Source organism: Bufo bufo, chromosome 4 (genome assembly GCF_905171765.1).
Source record: "Bufo bufo chromosome 4, aBufBuf1.1, whole genome shotgun sequence".
NCBI classification, from domain to species: domain Eukaryota; kingdom Metazoa; phylum Chordata; class Amphibia; order Anura; family Bufonidae; genus Bufo; species Bufo bufo.
Genome location: NC_053392.1, coordinates 496,843,299 through 496,867,111, shown reverse-complemented (window position 1 = coordinate 496,867,111; position 23,813 = coordinate 496,843,299). Strand labels below are relative to the sequence as shown.

Below are 23,813 nucleotides of genomic sequence, written 5' to 3'. Positions count from 1 at the left end.
CATTAGTACCGTAGCTCCATAAAGCGGTGAATGCAGCGCTCCCCGGGCTCTGTACTCACCGCTTCCTGGTCCTCTGCAGTCGGCTGTGCTGTGAGCTCATGCTGTGTGTCAGACTATAGCACAGCGTGCGACAGGAAGAAGAGAGCTGGATCCTAGGAGTGGTGGCGTCCGGAGCAGATGCAAGTTAATTTTTTTTTTCATTTTATTTGCTCTGAGGCATGGGGAGGTGTGCCTCATCTAAGGTCTGAATGGAGGGTCTTATTTATATTGGGGCTCTTATGTGAGGTCTGATTGGGGGTCATTCACATTGGGGTCTGAGCTGAGGTCTGATTGTGGGGCTGATCTGAGATCTTATTAGGGTCTTATTAACATTGGGGGTCTTATCTGGGATCAAAATTATTTTTTTCGGATTCTCCTCCTGTAAATCCTAGGTGCGTCTTATGGGCAGGTATTCGTACAATAAAATTATAAAATAGCCAGCACAGTCATAAAAGAAGGCTTTTAAAACATAATGTCTTCGTGACAAAAGGAGATAGAACAGCCTGATCTGCCAGAATCTGCTGTGCCACATTGAATTCATGGTAGGGCACATCCCACAATGCCCTCTGCATTCTCCAGTCTAGTCAAATATTCAAACCAAACACTAATTCTGTATGTTAGCAGGGTTTCTATAACACCATGATCAAAAGGACATTGAATACTGAGAAAATTACAGGAAAATACCTTATGGTTGTTGACTATGCGTCTCATGAGGTACAAAACCCCATAGTGACTGCTACATATGCTTATAAAAAAATCAAATACCATTCCTTTGGTCTGTCATGCAGTTGTGCTCCAGCCATAAGGATTTTTGTTACATTAAAGCCACAACTCTGACCCGTCAAGGCGAGGATTCCATAAGACTACTGAATGTGTCCTGTGGTGTCTGGCTCCAGGACATTAGCAGCAGATCCTTTAGGTTGTGAGGAGGGACTTCAATTTTCTGACTTTCCAGCACATCCCAGAGACACTTGATCTGATTGATATCTGGGAATTTGGAGGAGTCAACATCTTAAACTCTTTGTCATGTTTCTCAAACCATTTTAGAATAAAGCCACTGCTATTAGGAAATACTGCTGGCATGAAGGAATGTACTTGGTCTACGGCAATGCTTAGTTAGGTGGAACATATCAAAGTCACATCTACATAAATCCCAGAACCCATGGTTTTCCAGCTAAACATTTCCCAGATCATCATCATGTCTCACCAGCTTGCCTTCTTTCCCATAGGGCTTTCTGGTGCCCTCTCTTCCCCAGCTTAGTGCCACTAACGCACCTGGCAGTCCACATTATCAGAGAAACCGATTCAATAGATCAGGCCACCTTCTTCCATTGCTGCATGGTCCAGTTCTAATGCTCACATGTTCACTGTAGGTGCTTTCAGTGGTGGACAAGGGTGTGCATGGGCTCTGATCGGATGCTACACAGCCTCAAATGCAGCAAGCTGTGATGCCCTGTGTGTTCTGACTAGGGTTGAGCGAACCCGAACTGTAAAGTTCGGGTTCGTACCGAACTTTAGGATTTTTGGACCCCGGACCCGAACATTTCTGTAAAAGTTCGGGTTCGGCGCTTTCTTGGCGCTTTTTGAAAGGCTGCACAGCAGCCAATCAACAAGCGTCATACTACTTGCCCCAAGAGGTCATCACAGCCATGCCTACTAATGGCATGGCTGTGATTGGCCAGAGCAGCATGTGACCCAGCCTCTATATAAGCTTGGGTCACGTAGCGCTGCACGTCACTCTGCTGTTACAAGTGTAGGGAGAGGATGCTGCTGGACTTGTGATTTCAGGGAGAGCATAGGAGAGAATCTAACTCAGCGATCTACAGAGAGATAGTTGTGTGGGTGCAGGGCACTATCGTTTTACCCTGCCCTGAGCGCATTGACCAAAAAATACTAACTTTTTGAATTCTGTTAGTTAGGTGGGTGGCAGTGGCCATTTTATGCATGCTCAGAGCACCAGCACTGCATCTGAGCTTTTGGGACATTGCAAATCACCCTTTTTTGGGGGCAAACTACAACATCTGGATTAGTCAGTGTGCAATTTAACCAACTCCCGACCGCCTAACGCAGGGATGCGTCCTGCGGGCGGCCGGGTTTTTCCTCCTGGATATACGAGTCATCAAAAGGCGCACAAGGAGTTGGTCACCAGCCTGCCAGCCAATGATCAGCGCTGGCATGTTGGTGACTTTTAAAATAACGAACCACCAGCCATATAACACATTATATTTATAAATATGTGTTAAATGGCTTCTGTGCTCTCTGCTGGGTCCTTTTCGGCGGTTGGTCCCAGCAGAGAGCACAGATTACAGTGAGTACACCAAGCACTACATATTTAGCACCAGATCACCCCCCCCCCCCCCTCACCCCAATTAACCCCTTGATCACCCCTGTCAATCACTAGTGAAAGGGAAAAAAGTGATCAGTGTAAACTGTCACTTTTTTTTTCCCACCAGTATTGACTGTTAGGTTTAGGTTAGTTTAGGCCCCTTTGTTAGGTAGTTAGCTTCAGTTAGCGCCCAGCCCACCGCAGTCACTGATTCGCGTATCGCTAATCAGCATTTGTACTTTTATAGTATCTGTAAGTGATCAGAACTGATCACAGTCAGATCTATAATTGTATTAGTGTCACCTTAACTCGCCCTCCACCCAAAACGCAGTGTTTGCCCGATCAGGCCTGATCGGTCGCCCACACGTGCGTTCACCCATGCCCGCCGCAGTGACAAAAAATTATTTATTTATTTTTTATCACTGCACAATCACTACACAAGCGCTGCGGCGATAAAAAATAAATAAATCTGTTTTGATATTTTTTATCAATCGCAGCGGCCTCCGTTACTTCGCTAGCCTCCCATTTGTAAGACAGACTTACTTTTTTTCTTGGGTAGTCTCAGGGAATACCCCCTAAATTTAGTTGACCAAATGGCAAGGAAGGGGTATTCTTCTGAAGAGGCCTACAGGCTTCTGACCCAGTCGGATGAGGAATGGGAACCCTCATCTGACGAATCCAGCGGGTCAGGATACGAACCTGTAGAAAGCAGTGGCAATCTGACCCAAAGTTCGGACGATGAGGTTGAGGTCCCTGATACCACCAGGCGTACCCGGCCCCGTGTCGCTAGACCACAGGTTGTGCAGGATCCGCTTCAAGAGCAGCAGAGTGGGGCTGGCGCTGTCGGATTACGTGGTGAGGCATACACCAGCAGCGCAGCCCATCCTGGACCTAGTACCAGCACTGCCGTAGAACATGGTGAAGAAGTGGCGAGCACCAGAAGGGCAGTTGAAGCTGGTATGGTGGCACGTGCATTAGTTCCCCCATCGCAGCCACCGCACAGACAGGCCCGTAGAGCCCCTGAGGTGCTGGCAAACCCTGATTGGCAGCCCCCAACTTCAGCCGCACCAGTAGTTCCCCCTTTCAACGCCCAGTCTGGAGTTCAGGTTGAGACAGCTCAGATCGGATCGGCACTTGGGTTTTTTGAGCTGTTCTTCACTGCGGAGCTCTTTGACTTAGTCGTGGCAGAAACAAACCGGTATGCCACTCAATTTATAGCGGCCAACCCGGGAAGCTTTTATGCCCAGTCTTTCCGGTGGAAACCCGTCCAAGTTTCCGAACTTAAGACTTTTCTGGGCCTTCTCCTCAACATGGGCCTGACAAAAAAGCATGAATTGCAGTCATATTGGTCCACAAACCCAATTCATCACATGCCCATGTTCTCTGCTGCCATGTCCAGGATCAGAGATTTTTTCATCCACATTGATCGATGCGAATGAAGAAATCTGTGCCGTTCATTTTTTCTTTCAGCCCAGGGGCTGAACGGAAAAAAAATCTCATTACCTATATGCTCAATACAAGGAGAATAGCAGAAACTCCTAATGCTGGCCATACATGTAATGATTGCGGAGACCCTCAAATGCCAGGGCAGTACAAACACCCCACAAAAGACCCCATTTTGGAAAGAAGACACACCAAGGTATTCCGTGAGGGGCATGGCGAGTTCATAGTGTTTTTTTTTTTTTTTTTTTTGGCACAAGTTAGCGGAAATTATATATATATATATATATATATATATATATATATATATATATATATATATAAATTTCCGCTAACTTGTGCCAAAAAAAAAAAAAAAAAAAACACTATGAACTCGCCATGCCCCTCACGGAATACCTTGGGGTGTCTTCTTTCCAAAATGGGGTCACATGTGGGGTATTTATACTGCCCTGGCATTTTAGGGGCCCTAAAGCGTGAGAAGTCTGGAATCCAAATGCCTAAGGCTGCGTTCACACGGGCGAGATTTCCGCGCGGGTGCAATGCGGTAGGTGAACGCATTGCACCCGCACTGAATCCGGACCCATTCATTTCAATGGGGCTGTTCAGATGAGCGATGATTTTCACGCATCACTTGTGCGTTGCGTGAAAATCGCAGCATGCTCTATATTCTGCGTTTTTCACGCAACGCAGGCCCCATAGAAGTGAATGGGGTTGCGTGAAAATCGCAAGCATCCGCAAGCAAGTGCGGATGCGGTGCGATTTTCACGCCTGGTTGCTAGGAGACAGTCTATTCACTGTATTATTTTCCCTTATAACATGGTTATAAGGGAAAATAATAGCATTCTGAATACAGAATGCTTAGTAAAATAGGGCTGAAGGGGTTAAAAAAAAAAAACAAATTAACTCACCTTCTCCTCTTGTTCGCGAAGTTCCCGGTATGATGAGTTGTGGGCTAAAGGACCTTTGGTGACGTCAGATCACATGCTCCAATCACATGGTCCATCACCAAAGGTCCTTTAGCCCACAACTCATCATACCGGGAACTTCGCGAACAAGAGGAGAAGGTGAGTTAATTTGTTTATTTTTTTTTAACCCCTTCTGCCCTATTTTACTAAGCATTCTGTATTCAGAATGCTATTATTTTCCCTTATAACCATGTTATAAGGGAAAATAATACAATCTACACTACAACTAACCCAAACCTGAACTTCTGTGAAGAAGTTCGGGTCTGGGTACCACAGTCGGTTTTTTATCACGCGCGTGCAGAACACATTGCACCCGCGCGATAAAAACTGAACATCGGAACGCAATCGCAGTCAAAACTGACTGCAATTGCATTCCTACTCGCGCGGGTTTGCCGCAACACACCGGGACGCATCCGGACACGCTCGTGTGAACCCAGCCTAAAAATGCCCTCCTAAAAAGGTACTCATTGGAATTTGGGCCCCTTTGCGCACCTAGGCTGCAAAAAAGCGTCACTCATGTGGTATCGCCGTACTCAGGAGAAGTAGGGCAATGTGTTTTGGGGTGTACTTTTACATATACCCATGCTGGGTGAAAGAAATATCTCTGTAAATTGACAACTTTGTATAAACTTTTTTTTAAAGTTGTCATTTACAGAGATATACCCATACTGTGTGTGAGAGATATGTATAAATACACCCCAAAACACATTGCCCTACTTCTCCTGAGTACGGCGATACCACCACGTGAGTGACACTTTTTTGCAGCCAAGATGCGCAAAGGGGCCCAAACTCCAATGAGTACCTTTAGGATTTCACAGGGCATTTTAACGCATTTGGAAAGAAGACACCCCAAGGTATTCCGTGAGGGGCACCGCCAGCACCTCAGAAGGCAGGGTTAGCATGGCCGATATGTGGAAAAGCTTTGTCAGCACGCCACAACAACCAGCACCACCAACTGATATGGAACGTCTTAGCAGGAGGCAGCATTTCACCAACATGGTGGAGCAGTATGTGTGCACACGCCTACACGTACTGAATGACGGGTCTGCCCCCTTCAACTTCTGGGTCTCCAAATTGGGCACATGGCCTGAGCTTGCCCTTTACGCCTTGGAGGTGCTGGCCTGCCCTGCAGCCAGTGTATTGTCTGAACATGTATTTAGCACGGCAGGAGGAGTCATTACAGACAGACGCAGCCGTCTGTCCACAGCCAACGTGGACAAGCTCACGTTCATTAAAATGAACCAGGCATGGATCCTACAGGACTTGTCTGTACCTTGTGCAGAATAGACATTTATACCACCATCAAACATACATTCTTGTACTCAAGTCAAGTGCAATGATTCTTTGTTTTCATATTTATTATTATTTTATTTTTTTTATTTGTCCCAATATTTTGGGGGCTACCTACCCCAATAAAAAAAAAAAAAAAAAAAGATTTGTTGGCTACCTCCTCCTCCATTGCTGCCTCCACCTACAACACTACATTCACCGCCTCCTCAACCTCCAACTCCATATCCACCTCCTTCTCTGAGTTGCAGGTTAATAATTTGTAATTTTCAGTTATTTTATTTTAAGTTATTTCCCTATCCACATTTGTTTGCAGAGCAGTTGCCATGCTCTTAAGCACATTTTACATTCCTCTAGCCTTTTCAAGGACTATTTTAGAGCCATTTTAATGCAAAAAAGTGCCAATTTTAGTGCCCTAAATTGAAAAAAATTCTTATTTTCAATTGTCGGGTGACATTTAAAATTTTTTTAGCGTATACAAACCCCTGGGTGACAGGGGCCTTAATCTCTCAAAATCCTCTGTTCTATTGCTGGGTGACATGAACCCCCTTTTGCCGTGAATGAACCCCTGCTCTGCATTGCTGACAGGGAACAAAATTTAGTGAAAACATTTGTTACTGATCGGAAGATGCGCGACTACAAGCGAACGCTGCTGATGGCATTCCCACCTGACAGCGGGGGCACAGTGGAAGCACAAGGCGAAGGCAGAGGAGGAGGAAGAGGTCGCCAATGCAGTTGGGGCACCGCCAGCACCTGAGAAGGCAGGGTTAGCATGGCCAAAATGTGGAAAAGCTTTGTCAGCCTTGGAGGTGCTGACCTGCCCTGCAGCCAGTGTATAGTGTGAACGTGTGTTTAGCACAGCAGAGAGCATTATCACAGGCCGCAGCCAATGTGGACTAGCTTACGTTTATTAAAATGAACCAGGCATGGATTCCACAGGACTTGTCCGTACCTTGTGCAGAATAGACATTTATACCAGCCTCAACCATCCATTCTTGTACTCAAGTGCACTTATTCTTTGTTTTATTTTGTTATATGTCCCAATATTTTGGGGGATACCCCAATTTAAAAATAAAAAATAACACAAATCAGTGTTGGCTACCTATTCCTCCTTCACCGCCGCTTCCACCTACATCGCCACGTCAACCTACACCGCTACATCCACCGCCTCCTCAACCTCCTACTCCTAGATCCAGATTGTTATTTTTAATTTTTCTGTATTTTATGTTATTTTAAGTCATTTCCCTATCCACATTTGTTTGCAGAACAGTTGCCATGCTCTTAAGCACATTTTGATGCCTTTTGCAGCCCTCTAGCCCTTTCCAGGACTATTTTAGAGCCATTTTAGTGCCCAAAAGTTCGGGTCCCAATTTACTTCAATGGGGTTCAAGTTCGGGTCCCGAACCCGAACCTTTTTTTCCAAGTTCGGCCGAACTCATCAAACCCGAACATCCAGGTGTCCGCTCAACTCTAGTTCTGACTCCTTTCTATGATAGCAAGCAGTAACTTTTTCAGATATTTTTCCTACAGTAGCTCGTCTTTGGGATTGGAGCATGCAGACTAGCCTTCACATCACTTGCATCAATGAGCCTTGGGCATCCATGACCTAGTCACAGGCTGCCCTTCCTCGGCCTAATTTTGGTAGGTATTCAATAAGTTGCCTTAATTGAACTCTGGTTCAGTTCCAAGGCACCACTCGGAACCAAATTCGAAATGTTTTTTTCCGTACGCCTCCCACAACGGCACTTCAGCAGGAGGGTACCCCGCCCCCAGGGACAGGAAACGATGTAGAAAGCAGAAGTTTAAATGCCTCCTCCCCATTACCTTCTCCAGTCGTTTCCTGTCCCTTGGGATGAGTGGAAAGCAGGCAGGCTCCCTCCTGCCGAAGTTCCATGCGCCCAGCCTGCGGTGAGTATTCCCTGCTTTGCAGGAGGGCTGTGGCAGAGCGGCGGACGCTGGGGGCGAGATACGGCTCCCATTGCATGCTTGTGGCGCAAGTCCTGACTTCAGGCAGCCCCCGGACGTTGCCACAAATTAATTTAGGAAGTTATTACGTGAAGTCTCGCGAGACTTCAGAGGTAATAACTTCGGCTCATCAGAGCCAATACATTCTAATGCTGTACGGAGCTCCTGCTCCGTACAGTATTGGAACAAAGTTTTATGCGAATCGACTTCGGATGTTTCATCCGAAGTCGATTCACTCATCCCTAGCCCTGATAGCTGTAGGCTGTACAGGCATGCTGGGAGTTGTAGTTTTGCAACAGCTGGAGGGCCACAGGTTGGGCATCCCTGGTCTACAGCATGCCCATCACATTGCATCTGCTGTAATATCATTGTGGTGGAGTGGAAAATAAGTCTGAAGGCATCTTGCTTTGAGTATGGGGCTCTCAAATGACTCTTCAGTAGCCTCCTGTGAGGAGTATCCAACCTACAGACTTTAACACCAACTTTCCATACAACTAAGGGCTCATTCAGACGGCCGTATGCTGTCCGCAAAAATGTGGATCCGTTTTTTTTTGCGGCTTAGATGCTGTTCTATTTACTTTTATGGGGCTCTTTTCTTCCATTGCATGGCTCAGCAAAAAAATGAAACATGTCCTATACTTGAAAATCAAGACATGGCCCTATTGATCAGCAAAAAAACAGTATGCAATCCGTTTTTTTGCGGACATGCTGAACTGTCCCCAAAAAAAACAGATCCGCATTTTTGCGGACAGTATACGGCCATCTGAATAAGCCCTAAAAATGAGGATTTCACAGATCAGAGGGCACTCACTTCTCGGAGAATCCGGTGAAACTCTGAAGTGGAAAAGAATCCATCGTAGTATTTGCTGTTGTGACGCTTAATCAAAGCGGGCTTATTCTCCCAAATACATCTGTAAAAAAAGAAAATACCAGAAAAAGGGAACATACATACAGTACAGAAAAAGCCGCCACACAAGAAGTAATCCAATATAGGGAAAAAGATCCGGCCATCAGCACATTGACAACCAGATATGGTGGAATGACTACATTTATGGCCATCTCAAGAGGCCTGGAAGTGCCAGGCTCATTTGTCTACATCACGAAGGCCAAACATGAAGCCCAACATCTGGTCCATGCAACTGTTTAAAGGTTTCACCAGCAGAAAAAACGCACTTGAATCCATATGCAAATGAGGACTCGCAAGTGCCCAGGGGCGGCGTTCTGTGTGTACAGTCGTGGCCAAAAGTTTTGAGAATGACAAAAATATTTGTTTTCACAAAGTTTGCTGCTAAACTGCTTTTAGATCTTTGTTTCAGTTGTTTCTGTGATGTAGTGAAATATAATTACACGCACTTCATACGTTTCAAAGGCTTTTATCGACAATTACATGACATTTATGCAAAGAGTCAGTATTTGCAGTGTTGGCCCTTCTTTTTCAGGACCTCTGCAATTCGACTGGGCATGCTCTCAATCAACTTCTGGGCCAATTCCTGACCGATAGCAACCCATTCTTTCATAATCACTTCTTGGAGTTTGTCCACCCGCCTCTTGAGGATTGACCACAAGTTCTCAATGGGATTAAGATCTGGGGAGTTTCCAGGCCATGGACCCAAAATGTCAACGTTTTGGTCCCCGAGCCACATAGTTATCACTTTTGCCTTATGGCACAGTGCTCTATCGTGCCGGAAAATGCATTGTTCTTCACCAAACTGTTGTTGGAAGAAGTTGCTGTTGGAGGGTGTTTTGGTACCATTCTTTATTCATGGCTGTGTTTTTGGGCAAAATTGTGAGTGAGCTCACTCCCTTGGATGAGAAGCAACCCCACACATGAATGGTCTCAGGATGCTTTACTGTTGGCATGACACAGGACTGATGGTAGCGCTCACCTTTTCTTCTCCGGACAAGCCTTTTTCCAGATGCCCCAAACAATCGGAAAGAGGCTTCATCGGAAAATATGACTTTGCCCCAGTCCTCAGCAGTCCATTCACCAAACTTTCTGCAGAAGATCAATCTGTCCCTGATGTTTTTTTTTTGAGAGAAGTGGCTTCTTTGCTGGCCTTCTTGACACCAGGCCATCTTCCAAAAGTCTTGGCCTCACTGTGCGTGCAGATGCGCTCACACCTGCCTGCTGCCATTCCTGAGCAAGCTCTGCACTGGTGGCACTCCAATCCCGCAGCTGAATCTTCTTTAGGAGACGATCCTGGTGCTTGCTGGACTTTCTTGGATGCCATGAAGCCTTCTTAACATGAATTGAACCTCTTTCCTTGAAGTTCTTGATGATCCTATAAATTGTTGATTGAGGTGCAATCTTAGTAGCCACAATATTCTTGCCTGTGAAGCCATTTTTATGCAACACAATGATGGCTGCACGCGTTTCTTTGCAGGTCACCATGGTTAATGGAAGAACAATGATTTCAAGCATCAGGCCTCATGCACACGACTGTTGTGTGCATCCGTGTCCGTTATTCCGTTTTCCGTGATTTTCTGCGGACCCATTGACTTTCAATGGGTCCGTTGAAAACTCGGAAAATGCACCGTTGTTCATCCGCGTCCGTGATCCGTGTTTCCTGTCCGTCAAAAAAATATGACCTGTCCTATTTTTTTTGACGGACAACGGTTTGCGGACCCATTCAAGTCAATGGGTCCGTGAAAAAACACGGAGGCAAACAAGATTGCCATCTGCGTCCGTGATCCGTAGGCTACTTTCGCACAGACGGATCCGCAGATCCGTCTGCAGAGAGCTTTTTCCGACAGTATATTCTAACACAGAGGCGTTCCCATGGTGATGGGGACGCTTCAAGTTAGAAAATACTAAGAACTGTGTACATGACTGCCCCCTGCTGCCTGTCAGCACCCGATCTCTTACAGGGGGCTATGATACGCACAATTAACCCCTCAGGTGCCGCACCTGAGGGGTTAATTGTGCGTATCATAGCCCCCTGTAAGAGATCGGGTGCTGACAGGGGGCTCACCCCCCTCCCTCCCTTGTATTTAACTCATTGGTGGCCAGTGCGGCCTCCCCTGTATTTAACTCATTGGTGGCCAGTGCAGCCTCCCCAGTATTTAACTCATTGGTGGCCAGTGCGGCCTCCCCTCCCTCCCTCCCCTGTATTTAACTCATTGGTGGCCAGTGCGGCCCCCCCCCCCCTCCCCATCATTGGTGGCACGGAGAGTTCCGATCGGAGTCCCTGTGCGGCGCATTGCCTATAGCACAGACCTGTCACTTACCAGTAGAAGGTCACAGACAGCGCAGGTAAGTATAATGCTTCTAAAATTGCTTAGTAACCATGGCAGCCAGGACTGCAGTAACGTCGTGGTTTCCATGGTAACCGATCGGAGCCCCAGCGATTAAACTGGGACTCCGATCGGAACTCTCCGCTGCCAGCAATGATGGGGGGGTGGGGGAGGCCGCACTGGCCACCAATGAGTTAAATACAGGGGAGGGAGGGAGGGCCGCACTGGCCACCAATGAGTTAAATACAGGGGAGGGAGGGAGGGCCGCACTGGCCACCAATGAGTTAAATACAGGGGGGGGAGGGAGGGCCGCACTGGCCACCAATGAGTTAAATACAGGGGAGGGAGGGAGGGCCGCACTGGCCACCAATGAGTTAAATACAGGGGAGGGAGGGAGGGCCGCACTGGCCACCAATGAGTTAAATACAGGGGAGGGAGGGAGGGCCGCACTGGCCACCAATGAGTTAAATACAGGGGAGGGAGGGAGGGCCGCACTGGCCACCAATGAGTTAAATACAGGGGAGGGAGGGAGGGCCGCACTGGCCACCAATGAGTTAAATACAGGGGAGGGAGGGCCGCACTGGCCACCAATGAGTTAAATACAGGGGAGGGAGGGGGGCCGCACTGGCCACCAATGAGTTAAATACAGGGGGGGGGGGAGGGGGGGGGGGGGGGTCCGCCCCCTCCTGCCTGGCAGCACCCGATCTCTTACAGTGGGCTATGATACGCACAATTAACCCCTCAGGTGCGGCACCTGAGGGGTTAATTGTGCGGATCAAAGCCCCCTGTAAGAGATCGGGTGCTGCCAGGCAGCAGGGGGCAGTCATGTACACAGTTCTTAATATATTCTAACTTGAAGCGTCCCCATCACCATGGGAACGCCTCTGTGTTAGAATATACTGTCGGATCTGAGTTTTCACAATATAACTCAAACCCGATGGTATATTTTAACAGAGGCGTTCCCATGGTGATGGGGACGCTTCAAGTTAAAACATACCATCGGATTGGAGAAAACTCCAATCCGATGGTATAATAGGGACTCCTGACTTTACATTGAAAGTCAATGGGGGACGGATCCGTTTGGAATTGCACCATATTGTGTCAACGACAAACGGATCCGTCCCCATTGACTTGCATTGTAAGTCAGGACGGATCCATTTGGCTCTGCACGGCCAGGCGGACACCAAAACAACTTTTTCCCTTCATGTCCGTGGATCCTCCAAAAATCAACGGAAGAAAAAACGGACACTGATCACGGAACTAGTTTTTGCGGACCGCAAAAAAAAAAACGGTTGTGTGCATGAGGCCTCACCCTCCTTTTAACATGTCAAGTCTGCCATTTTAACCCAATCAGCCTGACATAATGATCTCCAGCCTTGTGCTCGTCAACATTCTCACCTGAGTTAACAATTGTGTTTTTTAATAGAAACATTTTTGGGAACAGACAGTTGTATTAAAACCTTAGGCCCCTCGCAGACGAGTGTTCCTCCCGCAGCGAGTCCGCATCGCAGCACCCGGCCTGACCTCCCAGCACTGATGGGATTCACATGGCATTATATTGATTTATGATGCTATGTAACCCTTATAGTTCTGGAATGTACTGGATAACACTGGCAGCATTATGCCAGTGTTATCCAATACATTCCATCATAAATCAATACCGGCAAGTATTTCCTGAAACAAATGGAGGAGCGCGTAGACGTACCCGACCTACCGGAAGAAGTCATCTGGTTTCACAGGAGAAATAAGCCATTCAAACATGGCTTTAGCTCTTTCCTTGCTGTTCTGGATTTTTCCCAAGTCCTGCAGCACAGAGTTTAGCGGGGGTCCCACATGCCGTCTGCTGCTGCTCTCTGTGCCCTGGAACAAGGAGACAATAACGAGGACTGATATTAGAAAACACATAACGTACATGGAAATTCTCTCCTGGATGGACATAGTCCTATGATCACACACATTAGTGTCTCGCTCTATATCAGGGGTAGGCAACCTCCGGCACTCCAGCTCCCAGCATGCATACTTGCTCTGCTCTTCTCAGGACTCTCATAAAAATGAATGGAGCATGCTGGGAATTGTAGTTTTACAACAGCTGGAGTGCCGAAGGTTGCCGACCTCTGCTCTATATCCTTTTCCCAGTTAAAGGGAATCTGTTAGCTCCCAAACTAGAGTAAGAGGCACATAGTGTAGGTGGAGTAGAGTCCGGTTATGTGATTTTTTTATCTGCATACTTACGCTGCGCTCCGACAAACCAGCAGTAACATGCACTGAGAGGAGTCCTCTCTATTATGAGCCCAGGAGTCCTCTGTGTATTTTACTGCTGGTTTGACAGAGCACAGCATCAGAAAGCAAGTGACTAGGACGATAAAAATGACATAACCGGACTCAGGGTCACTTACACTATACACAGCATACTCTGGTTTGGGGCTGTTTCGGAGCCTACAGATTCCCTTTAATAAGATGGTGACGTGTCTTTCTTCTGCTTTTCTCCACTCCTTTTATATTGATGGGCTATCCTCAGGATAGGCCATCAATATCTGCTCAGCAGGGGTCCGACACCCCGCACCCCCACTGATCAGGAGAAGTTCCGCGATGAAACTACACAACTACGTCCACTGGATGGATGGAGTGCTGGTCCCATTGCGGTATGATGGGGGCTATCACCTTGAGTCGCTGAGGTGGCACTTCTTTCCCGTTGGTGATCTTGCTCGCTGCTTTGCCCCCTTTAGTTAAGCTCTTTTTCTTGTTTGAGGAAATAAGTGGTTGTAGTGTGCAGGAGCCATCTCCTTCTTGAGCTTCAGATCTTCTTAATAATGCCTTACTCCTTGGCTTCTTTTTCTTTTTCAACACCTTTTGTGAAGACTTTGAGATTCCGCCCTTGTTCTTCTTCTCCAAACCCAACTTGAATAAAAACAAGACATCAGAGTAGGTAGAAAGTCTACATAGTTAGGTCACATGCCACAAACTGTACCTGACATGGATCCAGAGATCTCCACATTCACTTACTAGATTTTCTTCAGCTCCCTGTATCTGTCACAACTTCTAATAGTAAATATGGCTGCGGGTAGTTAAAGGATGGAACTGAGCATGTGCGACCTCCTCAGTGATGTTACTGAGGTGGACAGAGAAGTAAAGAATAGAACAAAACAGCAGGTGGCGCTATACAGATAGATTTTATACAGGACTCTTGCCCCAGGAAGTTTGATTTTCATCTATATTTCTTAGTAGGGACAGATGGGTTTGCTATAGGCAGGTCTGGGACTCATACTGGTGGTTTAGCGGCCCCAAGATATTCTGTGCCTGTGTCATATACAATACAAATGAAAATCAAACTTTTGGGGACAAGAGTCCAGGACTGTTTTCTAGTGGCAACAGGCGCATGCTAGTGATTTAGTGGCCCCAAGCCAGGTGACAGGTTCCCATTAAAGGGATTGTCTCACGAACAATATTCTATATTTTTCAAATCAACACCTGGATACTGAATACTTTTGTAATTGCATGTGATGTGAGTCACTGAGTTATTTAATATAATATTTCTGTATAGCGCCACCTGCTGTTTGTTCTTTTCATTACTTCTCTGTCCACCTCGGTAACATCACTGAGGAGGTCGCACATGCTCATTTCCATCCTTCAACTACCAGCAGCCATATTTACTATTAGAAACTATGACAGATAAAAGGTGAGAGCTGCAGCAGAAAGGACGTGCCCCTAGAAAGAAGAGGCCCCCCCCCCTCCCGCAACGACTGGGGAGATCCCTGGATCCACGAGCGGTACAGGGCTGGTTCTAGCACACATGCAAAAGATCCCAGCCCAGAGAGTCTATTCACACAGTGAGGTCAAAAGGCATTTTTCGCCCCAGAAAAAAATAAAAATTACAGCAGAACACAGTAGTTCTGCAAAATTTTTGTTAAAACAATGGGATTGGATCCCACTGAGTGAATAGTCCCTTCGGCCACCCGTAGACGACCATAGTACAAACCCTATGGGGATCTAAACTTGGTTCAGTAGTAAAGCAGGAAACAAGTGTAGGAGGCGCATGAACAGCGGGCGAAACAGGACTTATGCTGTAGTTGGCGGCTGAGAATTCTGGAGGCATGCCAATTTCTGTGTGCGTTTTTTCTCCAAAGGCGTGTAAGGCTACTTTCACACTTGCGTTATTGTTTTCAGGTATTGAGATCCAGCAGAGAATCTCAATACCTAAAAAAAAAAGTTTCCGCTCAGGACGCTTTCCATTCCGTCAGCATTCTGTTTTGTGACTGAACACAATACCGTTGCAAGCTGTGGTTTTGTTTCCGGTCATAAAAACAGAAAAAATATAAAATAAAATAAAATGAAAAAAAGATGTATTCAGCACTGAAAACAATGTAAGTCAATGATGACGGATCCAGTTTTTTTAGGAGCCTAAAAAAAAATAAAAAATTATAAAAAAAAAATATGGATCAGGCACCCATTGACTTTCAATGTTTTTAGTGACGGATCCGTTTTTTCAATTTTGATTTCACACAACCACACCCTAACTGAACAGACGAATCCTGATGTGCAAAATCAAAACGGATCCGTTTAATTAAGGTATTGAGATCCGGCAGCGGAATTAACAACGCAAGTGTGAAAGTAGCCTTAATAAAGAAACCAACTTCAAGAAATGCCACCCACACGTCCAATACACTGCACCCTGGCATGTGTGCCATAGTTATAAAGCCCAGCAGATGCCCTTCTAAGGCCCCGTTCGCATACGTGGATAATCCATCTGCGTTTTATCCTTGTGTCGTCCATATTCCACGGACACTGCTCACCTGAAAATTAACTTCCAAAGCAACTCCTACCAACGATCCGTGATACACTGACAGAACATGGAAGCCATCTGTGTTGCGTCAGTGTTTTGTCACAGACCCATAGACTTTAATGGGCCTGTTTGGACCGCATCACTGACCAAAGTAGAGCAAGTCTCCGTGATTTTTTTCACTGACTCACGTTCATGCTCTGTAAATTAAAGGGGTATTCGAGTTTTTGGAAGGGGATAGGGGATAAGCATCAGATTGGTGGGGGTCCTACCACTGGGACCCCCACCGATCACAAGAACAGGAGGGCCCCATAACCCCTCAGAAATGAACATGTGCATGGCCGCTTCATTCAGCTCTATGGGAGTCCAGGGGATAGCCGAGTACAGCGCTCACCTATCTCCGGAACTCCGATAGAAAAGAATGGAGCGGCCGCACGCTTTCCTGACCGGTCGCTCCGTTTACTTCAGGGTAAGCAGTGTCCGTGGAATACGAGGGGCATCCAAACGTGGATTCTTCCCAGACAAAACACGGACGTCGAACAGACACAGAAATCTGAACGAGGCCTTAGATAAGTCTGCACCTACGCGTTTCTGATGGTCTGTGACCAAGGAACCCAATAACCCTCATTTATAATCATAATCATGCCAATAATTCTACAGGTCATTGGCATAAAAAATCTGCAAATATTCTCCATTAACTTAACCCTTTAACCTCCGAGGCCAAGCCCATTACTTCCAGCATGTTACACACAGTCAAGGCAAAGCCATGACTGAGATAAAAATCGAAATTGACCCTCGTTTGCGACACTTATTATCGCACTTTGCGTGCTTCCAAACTTCTGCTGTTCTCCTTGGCACAATATGTAACTTGTAGTCCCACCACATCCGAGAGCATGATCTAAACGCTCCAGTCACGGCAACCAGCAGTGTATGACAGACCTGAGCGCGGTATAACTCACCTGCGGCTTCGGCTCCTGCTTTACCTGCTGAAATACAGAGAATGCTGACACACGTGGGGGAGCCATAGCCACCATCTACAGATGTCTAGTAAGGGAGAAGTCACGTACGAAGCAGCTTCAGTTGCCAGTATTACGGCCTGACGTCACCGGACGTCTTAAAGAACACGGGTAAAGTAAGAGACGTTTGGAAAGTGCTCCATCTGGTGGCGAGTAGTGCCATAGCAAGCGCGTGCAGGCAAAATGGGTATGGAGCTCTTTTTATATAGTTCTTGTTACTTTTTCCACTCTATGAATTTATGATGATGTTTGTTGAACACATGGCTTAATTGTTTTAAAGAATATGTATCTATATACAGCTGACAAAACTTAACTTGGGGCCATGATAACCTACTCTTCCCCACTCCCTTCATGATGTGACAACCACCTCCCGACTATAAACGTCCGTGAGGTGGTTCTCTATCTCTGAATGTCCATTCAGAGATCGCAGCTGCACGCTAATCGTGCAGCTGCAGATCAAGTTGCCCGACAGCAGGGCAACCCTTAGAGAAGGCAGGGACAGTTCCCAGGTCCCCCTGCCTTCTAGATCGCTATGCGCTTCCTGTTCCGGCCCGGTGGTCACGTGACCGCCGGAGCCGGGTGAGTGCAGGAGCTGTCGGGTCTTTCACAGACATCGATCAGCCCCGCACTGAGGCTGAACAGTATAGTATTATTGCAGCACGCCAGACCTGCAGGGTATTGCGATTGTGAGGTCACGGTTATGGGCAATCGAGGGTTACTCACAGTTCTGAAGACGAACCCTGGGCAGGCATGCGACAGTGAAGGAGAGGCTGGCACAGCAGTCCTCTGGGGCACACTCTGTATGTAGGGACCAGGCCTGATGGTGGATGAGGTGCCCTGGATGTTGCAGGTGTTTTATGTGCCTGGGGCAAGGTCCCTTTAAGGATCGTGACGCCAGTGCCTGTAATGGGGGCACACCGATTTATAGTGGCAATAAGTGAGGTACACAGATGGTATGATGAACCAAACTTTGCTTTACTGGAGAACAGTCCTACTTTGTACAATATGATGGTAATACAGTCCCTTACATCAAGTGCTTCACAAGCAGGCTAATTTCAACACTTATTGTGTTTTAAAATTTTAAAATTTAAGTTTTTATAAAAACCAATGTTCTTAAAAACAAAAAGTATAAATAAAGGAAAATGAGTCTATAGAGATATATGTATTAACTTAATGCATTGAAGATATAGTAAAGGGTCAAATGTGAACACTATAAATCCATGCCGGGTTTCTGTGGGGTTTTTGAAAGCCGGAGTATATAAAGAAGAGGGTAGTAGTACTCGCATTATAGCCACTGAGGAAGAGGGAGAACCCTTGAAACGCGCCTGGCTGGTCCTGCGAGTGATAAACTACCCACCTGAACCCGAACAAAGACCTATCCAATATTGGTCAACATAAGATCTTCATACAGATCTAAACGCCAGTGAAAGAGAAACTGGTTCAACGTATCGCGAGACTACGCGAACCCTGCAGAGTGCTTCCTGGACGGTGACACGCAAGGAGACCACGTGGAACGCCGAGACCAGAGAGCAACAAGCAGGAAACTAAAAGTATCGGATTCTATTTTGGGAGATATAAAGGCCCCAGCGACTATTGGAGCATCAACTATATAAGCGACAGGCATTCTAAAGGGTAAGGTAAGAGGGTTTATAAATAGGGGGACGCCCCAATTACAAAACCCGATCATCTCTTATACTTTAATGTATATGCCTTACTTAACCCTGAGTGCGGACTCTGTATGCTGTTGAAATCTACAATACCAACAGAGTAAATCCGTTGATCTATATTGCTACATCAGCGTTACATTGTATGGACACAGCTTTCACATCAGAAGATATTATTAGTTATCTATAAGAACTTTTTTCACAGGATATTGATCCTATTTCTCATAGGACACTTTCTTTTATATATTTTTTCACAGGATATTTTTCACCAATCACTTGTATGCACAACTATATGAATTATTTCTGGCGTTTATTTAGTCTATTAATTTAACTGGTTGAAGCAATTATTCTTTGAAGAATATTGTCACAAAGCAATATTTCCATCCTGCTAGCTATATATAGAGTGAATAAGATCGAATTACATGTGCCAAGACCACTGATCCCAGTGCATATTGATTTTATGATACATTGTATTTTGTATTTTATATTCCATTTTATGTGTGATTTTATTACATAAATATTATCTACTATAGACATACCAGCTGGTGAGTGCCTGTTTTTATTCTTTTCATTTTAATTTCAATACTGGCAGGTATAATGTTTGCAAGATACTCAGAGGACAATAATAATCCACACTCAGACTAGGCTGTACCTTCTCCTCAGATATAGTGTACACTGTTCCTTAGAACTCCTGTCTGGCTTTTATCCCAAGGCCCGGATACCTCAATGCTGGCTTTTATCCTTGGCAAATAATCTTCCTCCCGTATTTATCCTTGCATTTACTTAATTATTCTTCTGCCCTTCAGCTTACTTGTCTTAGCTGGACACACTGGCTCTGCTTGGCTTGAGGGTACTGCAGGTTTCTCCCAGGAGGAACATCTCTTCTACTGGGGTAGATAGATTCTTCTTGTGCTGTCATGGGCTCTTCAGACAGGCTTTAATCCTTCACTAGCCTCCTGGTAGCAACTAGCAGCCTGGACTATCCAGCTGCATGTCAGGACGAGGCCCTCAGCATATCTCTGGATAAGATGCCCTCTCACTTCTGTGTCCACAGACTCCTGACTACAGACTAACTCCTCCCTGTCTGGGCCTGAACATTTATACTAGGGGCTCCCTATCTCCCTCTAGTGTCTAGGATGCCTAACTACACCCTAATAGGCATGCTATACATATCACAGGGGAACAATACATATAAAAGCATATAGAAAATACATTCAAATGGACGGTTAAATATACTGCCACTGTCCCTCAGGAGTAGGAGTACCACGTGGCCCAATTGACCCTTGTGTAGTGTCCACATTCACCTAGTGGGACACTACATTATGCTGTACAGCCTCTATGGGGGATGTATTTCCCCTGTAACAGGGGCTACTATGTCAGCCCCAGTTACAGGAGAAATCAATAGTGATAAAAAAAAAAAGTGAAGTTGAATGTCCCCCAGAGGTCTTGTATGACCTTATGGGGGACGAAAAGTGTAAAATAAAAAATAAAAAAATAAAGTGTTAAAATAAAAAAAATAAAAAAGGTTTCACATGTAAAAAAAAAAAAATCCCCAAGTAAGAAATTAAAAAACATTTAAAAAATTGAAAAAAATAAATAAAAAAGACATATTTGGTATTGCCGCGTCCGTGACGGTCGGCTCTATAAATATATCACATGATCCACCCAGTCCGATAAACACTATTAAAAATTTAAAATGTGTCAAAAAAAGCCATTTTTGTCACCTTACATCACAAAAAGTGCGACACCAAGTGATCAAAAAGGCGTATGTCACACAAAATGGTAGAAATAAAATTGTCACCTCATTCCGCAAAAAATGAGCCCCTACATAAGAAAATCGCTTATACAAAAACTATAGCTCTCAGAACATGGACACATTAAAACAATTGTTTTGTTTAAAAAAATGCTATTATTGTGTTAAAGTGAAATAAATAAAAAAAGTATACATATTAGGTATCGCCGCGTCCGTAACAACCTGCTCTATAAAAATATCACATGACCTAACCCCTCGGATGAACACCGTAAAAAAAATACAATAAAAACTGTGTCAAAAAAAGCCATTTTTGTCACCTTACATCACAAAAAGTGCAACACCAAGTGATCAAAAAGGCATATGTCCCACAAAATGGTACCAATAAAACCGTCACCTTATTCTGCAAAAAATGAGCCCCTACATAAAAAAATCGCTCAAAAAATATAAAAAACTATAGCTCTCAGATCATGGACACATTAAAACATAATTTTTCTGTTTAAAAAATGCTATTATTGTGTACAGCTTAATTAAATAAGAAAAAGTATACATATTAGGTATTGCCATGTCCGTAATGATCTGCTCTATAAAAATGTCACATGACCTAACCCCTCAGGTGAACGCTGTAAAAATAAATAAATAAAATAAGCTAAAACAACCAATTTTTTAGTCACCTTGCCCCATAAAGTGTTATAATGAATGATCCAAAAATCATATGTACCCAAAAATAGTACCAATAAAACTGGCACCTTATCCCCTATTTCTCAAAATTGGGGTCACTTTTTGGGAGTTTCTACTGTAAGGGTGCATCAGAGGGGCTTCAAATGGAACATGGCATCTAAAAAAAAACTGTTCAGCAAAATCTTCCTTCCAAAAACCATGTGGTGCTCCTTTTCTTCTGCGCCCTGCCGTGTGCCCATATAGCAGTTTATGACCACATGTGGGGTGTTTCTGTAAACCGCAGAATCAGGGTAATAAATATTGAGTTTTGTTTGGCTGTTAACCCTCAATGTGTTAAAGAAAAAAATGGATCAAAATGGAAAATCTGCCAAAAAAGTAAAATTAAAAAATGTAATATCCATTTTCCTTTAATTCTTGTGGAACGCCTAAAGGGTTAACAAAGTTTGTAAAATCAGTTTTAAGTAACTTGAGGGGGGTAGTTTCTACAATGGGGTCATTTATGGGGGTATCCACTATGTAAGCCCCACAAAGTGACTTCAGACCTGAACTGGTCCTTAAAAAGTGGGTTTTGGCAATTTTCTTAAAAATTTTAAGAATTGCTTCTAAAATTCGAAGCCTTCTAACGTCCTAAAAAAATTAAATGACATTTCCAAAATGATGCAGACATAAAGTAGACATATGGGGAATGTTAAGTAATAAATATTTAATGAGGTATCACTTTCTGTTTTAAAATCAGAGAAATTGAAATTTTGAAAATTGCTAATTTTTTTAATTTTTTGGTAAATTTGGCATTTTTTCGTAAATAAAGGTGATATATATTGACTCAAATTTATGACTATCATGAAGTACAATGTGTCACGAGAAAACAATCTCTGAATGGCTTGGATAAGGGAAAGTGTTCCAAAGGTTTTACCACATAGTGAGATATGTCAGATTTGCAAAATTAGGCCTGGTCAGGAAGGGGGCAAATGGCCCGGATGTGAAGTGGCTAAATAGAAACATAGAATGTGTCGGCAGATAAGAACCATTTGGCCCATCTAGTCTGCCCAATATACTAAATACTATGGATAGCCCCTGGCTTTATCTTATATGAAGGATGGCCTTATGCCTATCCCATGCATGCTTAAACTCCTTCACTGTATTTGCAGCTGCCACTTCTGCAGGAAGGCTATTCCATGCATCCACTACTCTCTCAGTAAAGTAATACTTCCTGATATTACTTTTAAACCTTTGCCCCTCTAATTTAAAACTATGTCCTCTTGTAGCAGTTTTTCTTCTTTTAAATATTCTCTCCTCTTTTACCTTGTTGATTCCCTTTATGTATTTAAAAGTTTCTATCAGATCCCCTCTGTTTCGTCTTTCTTCCAAGCTGTACATGTTAAGGTCCTTTAATCTTTCCTGGTAAGTTTTATCCTGCAATCCATGTACCAGTTTAGTAGCTCTTCTCTGAACTCTCTCCAAAGTATCAATATCCTTCTGGAGATATGGTCTCCAGTACTGAGCACAATACTCCAAATGAGGTCTCACTAGTGCTCTGTAGAGCGGCATGAGCACCTCCCTCTTTCTAATGGTAATTCCTCTCCCTATACACCCAAGCATTCTGCTAGCATTTCCTGCTGCTCTGTGACATTGTCTGTGTTTTAATCTCTTTATTAGGAAGTAAGGTCACTTTTAATTGATTCGGGAGTGGGGAACATAATTTGCCTGCTCCACCTAGGGAGCCAAAATACTGCGTGCAGGCCGCAGGCGGTTGTCGATCAGCTGCGCACACTGAGTTGTGGCACATATGGTGATTAGGGATGAGCGAATCGACTTCGGATGAAACATCCAAAGTCGTTTTGCATCAAATTTCGTTCTAATACTGTATGAAGCAGGAGCTCAGTACAGTATTAGAATGTATTGGCTCCAATGAGCCGAAGTTATCGCGAGACTTTGCGTAATAACTTCATAAATTAATTTGTACTGTAAAAAAACATTTCCAAAACTCGGGTTCGGTTCCAAGTGGTACCTTGGAACTGAACCCAAGATCAGGAAATGTTTTTTTACAGTACAAATTAATTTATGAAGTTATTACGCAAAGTCTCGCGATAACTTCGGCTCATTGGAGCCAATACATTCTAATACTGCACGGAGCTCCTGCTCCGTACAGTATTAGATCAAAGTTTTATGCGACTTGACTTCGGATATTTCAACCCCTTAGCTCATCCCTAATGATGATAGTATGTATATATGCGTGTTTTTTTTTTTTATTAGCACTTTTAAAAATAAAACCATTAGTTATTAATTACTCCCACCAGGGGACATTGTTTTTATAATGTATCGGTATGACTTGTTGCATTAATAGGGGTCAGATGGTGACAAAGGGAACCCACTCCCTCTGTGTAACTACCTAGATGCATTGGTCGCTATTGACCAGGGCATCTAGGGGGTTAAGTAGCCAGGATCAGAGTTATCTTCGATCCTGGCCACTGCAATGGGACATTGACTTCAATCAGTGTCGGGCTCCTGCAGTGATCCAGAGCAGGGTATCAGCACAGTCTGCGTAGGTTCTGTTCAGTCCCTGCTGCCCGTACCAGGATTAATGGTGCAGATGACAGGGACTAAACAGACACACACTGCACTGATACACTGCTCTGGACAAAAAATTGGATTTTTCGATTTTACTGAAA

The 23,813-nt window shown here is 44.7% G+C and overlaps 1 protein-coding gene across 1 annotated transcript in view; it reads right to left on the bottom strand.

The window, feature by feature from the left end:
• RIOX1 (ribosomal oxygenase 1) overlaps window positions 1-17,114 on the bottom strand; it is a 46,259-nt gene extending 29,145 nt beyond the window's left edge. Inside the window, exons 1-4 of the mRNA XM_040429586.1 lie at window positions 16,993-17,114; window positions 13,918-14,154; window positions 12,971-13,116; window positions 8,834-8,933 (exon numbers count right to left, since the gene is read on the bottom strand). Coding sequence (XP_040285520.1) covers window positions 8,834-8,933; window positions 12,971-13,116; window positions 13,918-14,154; window positions 16,993-17,067 — 558 coding nt within the window. The 5' untranslated portion in view covers window positions 17,068-17,114. The remainder of the gene's footprint in view (window positions 1-8,833; window positions 8,934-12,970; window positions 13,117-13,917; window positions 14,155-16,992) is intronic.
• Window positions 17,115-23,813: the final 6,699 nt, after the last annotated feature.